This window comes from Saccopteryx leptura, chromosome 1 (assembly GCF_036850995.1).
Source record: "Saccopteryx leptura isolate mSacLep1 chromosome 1, mSacLep1_pri_phased_curated, whole genome shotgun sequence".
NCBI lineage: Eukaryota > Metazoa > Chordata > Mammalia > Chiroptera > Emballonuridae > Saccopteryx > Saccopteryx leptura.
In genome coordinates this window covers 140,636,843-140,650,191 of record NC_089503.1, presented here as the reverse complement: position 1 = coordinate 140,650,191, position 13,349 = coordinate 140,636,843, and the positions used below count along the sequence as shown (strand labels likewise).

General features: G+C 35.5%; 1 protein-coding gene across 12 annotated transcripts in view; it reads right to left on the bottom strand.

The window, feature by feature from the left end:
• ERBIN (erbb2 interacting protein) overlaps positions 1 to 13,349 on the bottom strand; it is a 141,777-nt gene that overhangs the window by 41,667 nt on the left and 86,761 nt on the right. For all 12 annotated transcript variants that reach the window (XM_066376160.1, XM_066376123.1, XM_066376105.1 and 9 more), the window contains one exon: positions 2,354 to 2,453. In XM_066376160.1, coding sequence (XP_066232257.1) covers positions 2,354 to 2,453 — 100 coding nt within the window. The remainder of the gene's footprint in view (positions 1 to 2,353; positions 2,454 to 13,349) is intronic.

The window sequence follows — 13,349 nt, the reverse complement described above, 5'->3', positions numbered from 1 at the left end:
CGGAGGACCCAGGTTCCAGACACCCCCAAGGTCGCCAGCTTGAGCATGGGCTCATCTGGCTTGAGCAAAAGCTCACCAGCTTGAACCCAAGGTCGCTGGCTCGAGCAAAGGGTTACTTGGTCGGCTGAAGGCCCACAGTCAAGGCACAGAGGAAAAAGCAATCAATGAATAACTAAGGTGTCAAAACGAAAAACTGATGATTGATGCTTCTCATCTCTCTCCGTTCCTATCTGTCTGTCCCTATCTATCCCTCTCTCTGACTCTATCTCTGTCCCTGTATTAAAAAAAAAAGAAAAAAAAAGATTGGACATAGAAAACTATTAAGTCTGGCTCATTTCCTGTTTTTGTCTAGTCTATGTTCTAAGAATGGTTTTAAAATTTTAAAACGGCTGGGAAAAACCCAAAGAATAATATTTCATGACACATAACAATTAATCTGTACTTGTCAATAAAGAAAATTATATTAGAACACACCTATGCTCAGCTGTTTACAAATTGTCTGTGATTGCTTTCACACTAACATGGCAGCATCGACAACAAAAACCTTATGGTCTATAAGGCCTAAAATATTTATCAAATGGCCATTTACTAAAGCAGTTTGCCAAAACATGCAATAAGACATTCAAGTCTCTACTCTACACCAAAAATTCATGTCTTCTCTTTCCTCACAAATATTTTAAGTATTAACAGTCTATCTTCCCACATAAAAAAACAATTATATGAATATAGTATGTAGGTGATAGTAATATTATTTACAGGATGCTCACTATTTCCTATTACCAGAAATCACCCTCAAAAGAAAAGTGGAAAATTAGTGTGTCCCAGCAACTAAAGCAAACAAACACACAAAATACCTATTGATGTATCCAAACGTTTACTATAATTCGCCACACTGCGTGAGTAGGAACATAAGCCAAGGTTGGTATATCTATGTTGAACTTTATTTCAAATGCACATTTGAATACCTCAATAAAACAATACACTGACCCTCTAAAGTTAAGTATACTGTATTTTGTTATATATTTCCAAATCATATTGCTAAGTATGGACTGGGAACAGATTTAAATACAAGGGAAAAAATTTGCTTATAAACCTATTCTCTAAGCCTTAATTATAGACTCTCCAGTGAATGAAGCCATTTATACCTGGTACCTCACAAGTCATAACTGCTAATTCAATTCAAAAGTTAAACAGTTTTGCTTCACCAAAAGAAATCTCATCAAATATACCTATGAAATAACTTATCAAAGCTTATCTTTTATTTTTTCTTGCAAAGAGCAAAAAATAATTAGCATAGAGAAGTAACAAGTTTCTCATTGTTTACAGTATAAGAATAAGAATAGGCAATTTGATTCTGTCACAGTGCTAAGCACTTTAAAACCAGTGCTTCTCATTTTTTTTTTTACAAAAATCTTGCAAAAGAGATGCTATTATCATTTCAAGATAAGAAAACTGAAGTTCGAGTTTACTTAACTTGCCTATGGTATATTTTAAAAATTAAAATAACTACGATATTTTTCTTCAGTGTTTATATATATTGAGTTTATTTATAAATAACTTGTGGCCATAAAGATTTTTGCTGGTTTCAGAAAAATTTTTATTTATTCATTTCAGAGAGAGAGGTAAAGAGAGGGAGACAGGAACATCAATCTGTTTCTGTATGTGCCCTGACCAGGAATCAAACCAGCAACCTCTACGCTTTGAGACAAAGCTCTGAGCTACTGGGTCAAGGCTAAAAATTATATTTTTAAGTGCTACATATGGTATCTGTAACATACATGCACATAATACAACATATATTAGAAACAATCTGCTCCTTAGTTTAAAGTTTTAATATCATAATTGTTGAAAAACATTTGTGGCAAATAGTAAAAGGTATATTCCCCTTTCTTGGCAAAATGTAATTAAGAACTCAGAAGTAACCTTTACACTCAGAATGCTACAGATTATCTTTACCTCATGTATAGAATCAAGAGTAGTATTAATTCTACAACCAACAACAGATGTGAACAAAGTACTTCCAGGTTTAATAATCCTAATCACATATCACTAAACACACATTCCTAGCACTTCGCTAAATGTGATTTAAGTAGAGAGATCCCTAATAGATGTTCGCTGTTTAATGCCAAAGAATCATTTAAGGAAGTATTTTATATGCATATACCTCCAAATTCCACTATCTATAAGCCTGAAATAATTATTACCTTATTATCCCATTTTCAGAGAACTTTAAAAATTCTCCAAATTCCCTTCAAACAATTAAAAGTTTTTGAGACTTAAAATTTACTTCACATTTTGCTGTGATTTACCAATATTTTTTTTTTTTAAAGAAAAGAGATTCTTAAATTCCTACCATCCTCAGTCCTTGGCTGCTGAGGGAACATGTAGTTAGTAAGCACCATTTTCTGCGTCTCTGAATCAGTTTCTTTTTGAAGAGGTATCAGGGGTTTGGACTAGGGAAAGAAAATAAATATTTAATTTTCAATAACCCTAAAGCAAATACATATCCAGCAGTTCCTCTCAATGAGTACTCATAATTTTTTCTGTAAAGTATCCATGTGTAGATTACAAAAACAAATTGAAATATACATAATATAAAACTTTAAGTATTGATTTAAAACCTCATAAAAATGTGAAAAATTAGTTTTAGTATAAAGCAAACTCATACTGTATTGCAATCATCACTGATTATCAATAAAGTTTTAAAACATCTCATATACTAAGTATATCTACATTCCAATAATTATCATAGTGATTTAATAAAGCTGTAAAATAAGCCTTTCCATTCAACACGTTTTCTCCCTCTACTATTACCCTTTGAGAAGATGCTTTTGTAGGAATTATTTGGAAGGTTTAGTCTAGTTATCTGCAGGTTTATTCTACCTGAAAACAAAGTACTTAAACAATAAGTTGTAACCTGTCTCTCTCTTTCCCCTGTGTCTCCTGTTTCTATTAAGGACACCACTAGTTAGTGGTGAAACTGGAAGCCCATTATTTTGGACCTCATTTCTCCTTAAAGTTTTTCTTAACTGGTTATCAAGCATTTTCAATTTACTTTCTAATACTAATACTTGTGCCAGCCTACTGACCTAACATCCTGTCAATCCAAGCTTCAGGTGACCCCAGACAGGCAGGGAACTACTAAACCCTCCCTGCCCCTGCCACCGTATCGATTAATTTTTTGGACTTTCTCCTGTGAAAACCTTGCAGCTGGCTATAGTTTTACTCCCATGCAAAGTTTTCCTCTGTGAACCCCTTCATCCTCCACAGGAAACAAACTGCCCTGCATCCCAGATATCTTCTTCACTGAAAACTTTCTTTGACCTCCTCAGATAATGGAAATCGTAGATCTACTCCTCCTAAGAGAGCACTTCCCTGAAGCCTTCTCAAATATAGGTTGCTTATTCTTACACACCTCATAAACCCTAAGTCAGGAGTTGAGTTAGTGCTTACAAATGCTGAGATCATTGCTCTTCTCAAGTATAAACACCTGTTCTTCTTAGGCAACATAAACCCTGCCTCTACCATTTTCATTTCTAGTATCTGGTGACCTCCAGTAGTATCCATCTATTCTTGACTCTTTCATGCCAATTTTTCCAGTCACTGGTCCTTCATCAGATATAAAATGTAGATGACATAGTCATACTTATAGTCCAGTAAATGAATGTGTCCTAGGGGCAAGTATAGGAAAGAAACTAAAGCACAGCCTAAAGCCGTGCTGGTTGAAAACCACCAGTAATTTCGTGCCAATCCACGAAAGAGTTAACTATCCTGATGTATGAAGCTTACAGACTCTATAATCTCCATACAACATCAGGGTGGTTAAGTCTTTCATGGACCGGCACTGGTCTGCGGACCAGTGGTTGAATACCACTGGTCCAGGGCACCATGAGAGGCACCAACATATAAAGGAGAAGAAAAATTCCTGAAATTGAAACTGACAAGTGACCAGTCAAAAGGATAACCAGTAGGGCATGGTAACATAGACACTATGAAGCTCTCCCGCTTTACTGATCCTACAATACTTGCTAATCAACAAGACTGCCACTCCCTCTAAACATTCAACTCTATCACCACCATTCTTTCCTATCTTTGCTTCTCTTTCTGTACCTCACCATATTTCATTATAACCACTGTCTTGCCAATTTCCAAATCTACTTGCTATGCTGTCCTTCTCTTGTACCTGGCTAGGCAAAGCTGCAATCCAGCATCATTACAATTATGTGATTTATCTGTCTTACACACTGAGCAAATTAATGAAATTACAAGACTGTGGTAACCAACTTCAATGCAGCTCTCAAAGTTGCCTGAAAATCCTTTATTTCTTAAATTGTATTCTCAAGAAGATATTATCTTCTAAAAAGATTTAAAAAAATAGGATTCAAGAACTGTTAAAGAGTTTGGAAATGGGTATATTCCATCACATTTTAGAAATTAATTTTAATTCATTGTGTTTACATGTAATCAAGTGTCCCACTCAATATAATACCCTCAACCCCCCCACCGCCGTGTCTCTATTTATACCCTTTTTGTTCCCCTTCCCCAATTCCCTCCCTCTTTCCCTCTAGGATTTGCTGTCCTGTTATCTGTATCTCTATGTATATATAATTTCACTAATCCCTTTACCTTCTCTGATCCCATCCCCCATCCCCCCTTCCTTCTGACTGCTGTCCCTCTGGTCCCTGTGACCCTGCCTCTGCCTCTATTCCATTCCTCAGTTCCCTTTGTTCATTAGATTCCATATATATCAATAAGTGAGACCATATGATATTTGTCTTTCTCTGCCTGGCTTATTTCACTTAGCATAATAATCTCCACGTCCATCCATACTATCGCAAAAATCTTACTATCGTAAGATTTCCTTCTTTTTCACAGCCATGTAGTATTCCATTGTATATATGTACCAAAGCTTTTCAATCCACTCGTCCACTGACGGACACTTGGGCTGTTTCCAGATCTTGGCTATTGTAAACACTGCCACCATAAACATGGGAATGAATATCTTCTTTTGAATCAGTGATTTGGTATTCTTAAGATATATTCCAAAAAGTGGGATAGCTGGGTCAAAAGGCAGTTCCATTTTTAATTTTTTGAGAAAACTCCATACTGTTTTACACACTGGCAGCACAAGTCAGCATTCCCACCAGCAATTGTTCCCTTTTCTCCACATCCTGGCCAGCACTTACTGTGTGTTGTTTTGTTATTGAGCGCCATTCTGACAGGTGCCAGGTGGTATCTCATGGCGGTTTTAATTTGCATTTCTCTGATGATTAGTGATGTTAAACATTTTTTCATATGCCTACTGGCCATCTGTATGTCCTCTATGGAGAAGTGTCTATTCAGTTCTTTTGCCTATATTTTAATTGGACTGTTTACCTTCCAATTGTTGAGTTTTAGAAGTTCTTTGTAAATTTCGGTTATTAACCCCTTATCAGACGTATTGGCACATATGTTCTCCCATTCTGTGGGTTGTCTTTTTATTTCATTAATGGTGTCTTTTGCTGTGAAAAAGCTTTTTACTTTGATATACTCTGATTTGTTCATCCTGTCTTTTATTTCACTTGCCCATGGAGATAAATCAGCAAAAATATTGCTATGAGAGATATCAGAGTTTACTGCCTATGTTTTCTTCCAAGATGTTTATGGTTTCACGACTTACATTTAAGTCTTTTATCCACTTTGAGTTTATTTTTGTGAATTGTGTAAGTTGGTGGTCTAGTTTCATTTTTTTGCATGTACCTGTCCAATTTTCCCAACACCATTTATTAAAGAGACTGTCTTTACTCCATTGTATGCTCTTACCTCCTTTGTCAAATATCAATTGACCATAAAGGCGTGGGTTTATTCCTAGGTTCTCTGTTCTGTTCCATTGATCTGTATGCCTGTTCTTATGCCAGTACTTAGCTGTTTCGTATGCCGGTTATTATGCCAGTACCATTACAATGGCCTTATAGTATAACCTGGTATCAGGAAGTGTGATACCTCCCACTTTATTCTTCATTTTCAAGACTGCCGAGGCTATTTGTGTTCTTTTTTGGTTCCATATAAACTTTTGGAGTATTTGTTCTACCTCTTTGAAGTATGCCATTGGTATTTTAATAGGCATTGCATTGAATTTATAGATTGCTTTGGGTAATCTACACATTTTAATGATGTTTATTCTTCCTATCCATAAACACGGTATATGCTTCTACTTGTTTGTATCTTCCTTGATTTCTTTTTTCAACATTTTAAAATTTGCCGAGTACAAGTCTTTTACCTATTTGGTTAAATTTACTGCTAGCTACTCTATTTTTTTGGTTGCAATATGAAGGAGATTGTTTCCTTAATTTTTTACTCTTTCAGATAGTTTATTGTTGGTATATACTGAGACTTTAGGATTTACTATATACAGTATCATGTCATCAGCAAATAATGATAGTTTTATTTCCTCTTTTCCAATTTGGATGCCTTTTATTTCTTCTTCTTGTCTGAATGCTGTGGCTAGGACTTCCAGAACTAAGTTGAGTAAGAGTGATGAAAAGGGGGACCCCTGCCTTGTTCCTTATCTTAAGGGGATTGTTTTTAATTTTTGCCCATTGAGTATGATGTTGGCTGTGGGTTTGTCACAGATGGCCTTCATCATGTTGAGGTATGTTCCCTGTATTCCCACTTTGCTGAGAGTTTTGATCATAAATGGGTGCTGGATTTTATCAAATGCTTTTTCTGCATCTATTGATATTATCATGTGATTTTTATCCTTCCTTCTGGTTTATGTGATGAATCATATTTATTGATTTGCACACATGAGAAGCGACTACCTGCTTTTCTTCCCCTCTTTATCCCTCCTATTCACTCTCTTCCCCTCTAGCAGACAGTGGTTCGACTGGTTCAAGTGTCAGCCCCAGGTGCTGAGGATAGCTCAGTTGGTCCAAGCGTAAGCCTTGGGCTCTGAGGATAGCTCAGTTGATTCAAACATCAGCCCCAGACAGGGTATAATATATCCTGGTCAGGACACGTGCAGATTCTCATGTTATTTGTCTTTCTTATCTCCCCTCTTCTCACTTAAAAAAATTATTTTTATAATCCATAATCAAATCACTGTAACATACCTTTTCCCTTACATTTTGTTCTTTTATAGCAAGTTGTCTGCTTTGTACTGTAAGGGAGGTTTTATAGCTATGTTGGGTATGTTTTACTATTTACTACCTTATTATTTTGTCAAACAGGCAAGTACAAAACCCTCTTCACCCCAATTTTTGTATTAAAGTAATTAACAAATGGGGACAAGAAGAGAACACTGTAAATATAGTATGAGATACTAGATGCTAGATAATGTCACTAAAATGAGTCACCTGTCATAACTTGCTGGTATTGATTCATCCACCATAGCACTATTTTACTAAAAGTCTCAGAGTTCTCAAGATTGGGAGCTATGTCTCATTCATACTGTAATTGCTGGCATATGCCAGTGCCCAGCAAATGTTTTGTGAATCCAGATGCAAAATTACAAATCTGTTTCAAAGGTATGCAATTAAGAGAGATCATATAGTTAACACTTCCAAATATATGAACTGACATCTGATCAAGCTCTAATAAAAACAAAGGTATCATAATTCTAATATTTTTTTAATGTGCAGAACAAGTGAATACTACAGTCTGATTCAACATCAAATTAAAACTTTTAGGGTTCTAATGAGTTAAGTGGAAAGAGGTCCTATATTAGGAAGTTTGGAGAATCCTGAAATATAGACAAGTAGGTTCCTTTACTACAGTATTTACAACAGGGTTTTTAATATAATCCAAATAGAAACATAACACAGTTCCCAGGCAAATGTCACAATGGAACTTATAAATATCTCATGAGACTATGTACCTAAACTTGGTAAAATATTATATAGCTTTAAATAAATTATTATAAGGCATTACTTAAAGTCAAAACTCAGCAATAATTTATGAGAAAGATCAGCAAATTGTATATTCAACCCTGCTACTCCTCTAATGGCTATCAAGCTTTATTTTTCTCTAGAGCTCTGAAACATTCCCTAGATAACTGTCTTCCATGAGAATCTAAAATCAGTAAGAATGTAGGAAGTCTATGTGCTTTACCAATATATATCTCCAGCACTGTAAGCTTTCTTATTTTTTTTTACATAAATTTTTTTTTATTTAATTGTGTTTACATAGATTCTAGGGTCAAACCGAATGCCTCCCCACTCCCCTCTATTCCCTTCAACATCTCCCTTACTCCCTCCCTACAGTGCCCTCTCCACTTCCCTTCAGGTTGATCCCATCCTATCAACCCCTTTCCCTCTGTTCTCTTTCCTCTGGTCCCTTTGATCCCTCTGTCTCAATTCCGTTCCTCAGTTCTCATTATTCCTTGGATTCCTCAAATGAGTGAGGTCATATGAGATTTTTCTTTCTCTGCCTGGCTTATTTCACTCAACAAAATAGTTTCCAGGTCCCTCCATATTGCTGCAAAAAGGTAATATTTCCTTCTTTTTCATGGCCCCATAGTATTCCATAGTACATATGTACCAAAGCTTTTTAATCCACTCGTCTACTGACGGACACTTGGGCTGTTTCCAGATCTTCGCTATTGTGAACAATGCTGCCATAAACATGGGGGTGCATTTCTTTATTTCAGTAGGTGATATGGTGTCCTTGGGATATATTCCTATAAGTGGATGGCTGGGTCAAAGGGTAGTTCCATTTCTAATTTTTTGAGTAATCTCCATACTGTTTTCCACAGTGGCTGTACCAGTCTGCATTCCCACCAGCAGTGCAGGAGGGTTCCCCTTTCTCCACATCCTCACCAGCACCTATTGTGTGTTGTTTTGACAGTAAGTGCCATTCTGACTGGTGTTAGGTGTTATTTCATTATGGTTTTAATTTGCATTTCTCTAATAATTAGTGATGTTGAACATTTTTTCATTTGTCTATTGGCCATCTATGTCCACTTTGGAGAAGTGTCTATTCATTTCTTGTGCCCATTTTTTGATTGGAGATTGTCTTCCTGGTGTTGAGTTTTGCAAGTTCTTTATAAATTTTGGTTATTAATCCCTTATCAGATGAATTGTCGAATATATTCTCCATTGTGTGGTTTGTCTTTTTATTCTGTTCTTATTGTCTTTAGCTGTGCAAAAGCTTTTTAGTTTGATATAGTCCCATTTGATTATCCTGTCTTTTATTCATTTGCCTGTGGAGATAATTCAGCAAAGATATTTCTGCGATAGATGTTGGTGAGCTTACTGCCCAAGTTTTCTTCTAGGATACTTATGGTTTCATGACTTACATTTAAGTCCTCTATCCATTTTGAGTTTATTTTTGGGCATGGTGTAAGTTGGTAGTCTAGTTTCATTTTTTTGCAGGTAGCTGTCCAATTTTCCCAACACCATTTGTTAAAGAGACTGTCTTTACTTCACTATATGCTCTTACCTCGTTTGTCAAATATCAGTTGTCCATAAAGATGTGGGTTTATTTCTGGGTTCTCTGTTCTGTTCCATTGATCAATATGTCTGTTCTTATGCCAGTACCAAGCTGTTTTGAGTACAATGGCCTCGTAGTATAACTTGATATCAGGAAGTGTGATACCTCCCACTTTATTCTTCTTTTTCAAGATTGCTGAGGCTATTCATGTTCTTTTTTGGTTCCATATAAATTTTTGGAATATGTGTTCTATATTTTTGAAGTATATCATTGGCATTTTAATTGGTATTGCATTGAATTTATAAATTTCTTTGGCTAATACAGACATTTTAATGATGTTTATTCTTCCTAACCATGAGCATGGTATATGCTTCCACTTGTTTGTGTCTTCCTTGGTTTCTTTTATCAATGTTTTATAATTTTCTGAGCACAAGTCTTTAACCTCCTTGGTTAAATTTACTCCTAGGTACTTTATTTTTTTTGTTGCAATAGTGAAGGGGATTGTTTCCTTAATTTCTCTTTCTGACAGTTCATTGTTCGTGTATAAAAATGCCTCTGATTTCTGTGTATTAATTTTATATCCTGCCACCTTGCTGAATTCGCTTAATAGGTCTAATAGTTTTTTGACTGAGACTTTAGGGTTTTCTATATACAGTATGATATCATCTGCAAATAATGATAGTTTTACTTCTTCTCTTCCATTTCGATGCCTTTTATTTCTTCTTGTCTGATTGCTGTAGCTAGAACTTCCAGTACTATGTTGAATAAGAATGGTGAAAGGGGGCACCCCTGCCTTGTTCCTGATTTTAGGGGAATTGCTTTTAATTTTTGTCCATTAATTATAACGTTGGCTGTGGGTTTATCATAGATGGCCTTTATCATGTTGAGGTATGTTCCCTGTATTCCCACTTTACTAAGAGTTTTGATCATAAGTAGGTGCTGGATTTTATCAAATGCTTTTTCTGCATCTATTGAAATTATCATGTGGTTTTTCTCCTTCCTTTTGTTTATGTGGTGAATCACATTAATTGATTTATGAATGTTGTACCATCCTAGTCTCCCCAGAATAAATTCCACTTGATCATGATGTATGATTTTTTCATGTATTGCTGGATCCGGTTTGCTAATATTTTGTTGAGAATTTTAGCATCTAAATTCATCAGGATATTGGCCTATAATTTTCTTTCTTTGTGTTGTCTTTGCCTGGTTTTAGAATCAGAATTAGGTGCACCTCATAAGAGGAACTTGGAAGTGTTCCTTCCTCTTGAATTTTTTGAAATAGCTTGAGAAGGATAGGCGTTAGTTCTTCTTTGAATGTTTGGTAGAATTCAGCAGTGAAGCCATCGGGCCCAGGAGTTCTGTTTTTGAGGAGTTTTTTGATAATTGTTTCGATCTCTTTTGTTGTAATCGGTCTGCTTAGGTTTTCTGATTCTTCCAGATTGATTTTTGGAAGACGATATGTTTCAAGGAATTTGTCCATTTCACCTAGGTTGTTCAATTTTTTGGCATACAGTTCTTCATAGTATTTTCTTACAATATTTTGTATTTCTGTTGTGTTGGTTGTTATTTCTCCACTCTCATTTCTAATTTTATTTATTTGAATCCTCTCTCTTCTTTTCTTGGTGAGTCTTGTTAAAGGTTCATCGATCTTGTTTACCCTTTCAAAGAACCAGCTCTTGGTTTCATTGATCCTCCGTATAATTTCTTTAGCTTCTATGTCATTTATTTCCGCTCTGATCTTTATTATTTTCTTCCTTCTACTAAGTCTGTGCCTTACTTGCTGTTCTTTTTCTAGTTCTATTACATGAAGGATTAGATTGTTTATTTAAGCTTTTTCAAGCTTCTTAAGGATTGCCTGTAATGCTATTAACTTCCCTCTCAGGACTGCTTTTGCTGTGTCCCATAATTTTTGAATTGTTGTTTAATCATTATCATTTGTTTCTAGGAATTTTTTTATTTCTTCTTTGATTTCATTGTTAACCATTTCGTTATTTAATAACATGCTATTTAGTTCCATATGTGTGAGTATTTTTCAGTTTTTCTGTTGTGGTTCATTTCTAGTTTTATGTCGTTGTGATTGGAGCAAGTGCTTGATATGATTTCAATCTTCTTAAATTTGTTGAGACCACTTTTGTGCCCTAACATGTGGTCTCTCCTAGAGAATGTACCATGAGCACTTGAAAAGAATGTATATTCTGCTGATTTAGGGTGAAAGGTTCTGAAGATAATCTATTAAATTGAGTTGATCTAGTGTGTCTAATAAGGCTGTTTCTTTGTTAATTTTCTTTTTTGAGGATCTATCTAGTGATGTTAGTGGTAGTATTGAAATCCCCTACTATTATAGTATTGCTGTTGATCTCGCCCTTTAAATCCATCCAAGTCTGCTTTATACATTTAGGTGCTCCTATATTAGGTGCATATATATTTATAATAGTTATATCTTCCTGTTGGATTACTCCCTTTATCATTATGTAGTGGCCTTCTTTATCTCTTACTATATCCTTTGTCTTAAAGTACAATTTGTCTGATATAAGTATTGCCACCCCAGCTTTTTTTTCATTTCCATTTGCATGAAATGTCTTTTTCCATCCTTTTACCTTCAAACTATGTATATCTTTTGTTCTAAGGTGTGTCTCTTGTAGACAGCATATGTACGGGTCCTGTTTTCTTATCCACGCAGCTACCCTATGTCTTTTGATTGGATCATTTATTCCATTTACATTTAAGGTTATTATTGATATGTAGTTATTGCCATTTTATTCTTTAAAACTATATTCCTCTTTTGCTATATTCTTTTCCCACTTTGATCTGTTTACAACAGGCCCGTTAACATTTCCTGCAGCATTGGTTTGGTTGTAATGAATTTCTTGAGCTTTTTTTTTGTCTGGGAAGCTTTTTTTCTCTCCTTCAATTTTACCAGGTTTGTTGTGGCTTCTTCTTTGCTCCTTGGTTTTTGAGAGCTGTTCTTGTAGTCCAGATTTGGTTTTTCATGCTGATTTTTCATAAATTAGTTTATAATCCAGTTCTGTGGTGTGAGTTGGGAGTCTGTGCATCTGCCTACTCCGCTGCCATCCTCAGGTCCCCCGAACCCTCAACCTTTGTATCTCTTCTCCTTCAATTTTAAATGATAGCCTTGCTGGTTAAAGTAGTCTTGGTTGTAGGCTCTTGTTCTGCATTACTTTGAATATTTCTTGCCATTCCCTTCTGGTCTCAAGTGTTTCTGTTGAGAACTCGGATGTCATCCTTATGGGGGCTCCTTTGTAGGTGATAGCCTTTTTTTCTCTAGCAGCTTTTAATATTTTCTCTTTATTGCTTAGTTTTGGTATTTTAATTATGATGTCTTGGTGTAGGTCTTTTTGGGTTTCTCTTTAATGGAGTTCTCTGTGCTTTCTGAACTTGTGAGACCCTTCCTTGCATCAATTTAGGAAAGTTTTCAGCTATGATTTGATTGAATAAAGTTTCTATTCCTTGTTCTTTCTCTTCTTCTGGAACCCATATGATGCAAATTTATTTCTCTTCATGTTGTCACAGAGCCCTCTCAGAGTTTCCTCCGACTTTTTGAGTCTTTTTCTGCTCTTCTTTCATGCCTTTGTTCATCTTGTTCTTCAACTCACTGATTCGATCCTCAGCTTCATCCATCCTGCTTTTAATTCCTTCCATTGTGGTCTTCATTTCTGATACTGTATTTGTCACCTGATTCTTTTTTAATATTTCAATGTCCTTTTTTATACTTGCTATCTCTTTATTTAGGTGTTCGTAATGACCATCCATTGTTGTTCTAAGATCTCTAAGCATCCTAACCATCATTATTCTAAACTCTGCATCCAGCAGTTTGGTTATTTCCATATCACTCAGTTCCTTTTCTGGAGATTTCTCTTGTGGTTTCATTTGGATTGCACTTCTCTGTCTTCTCATTATGTCTGTGTGTTTGGGTGTGTTGT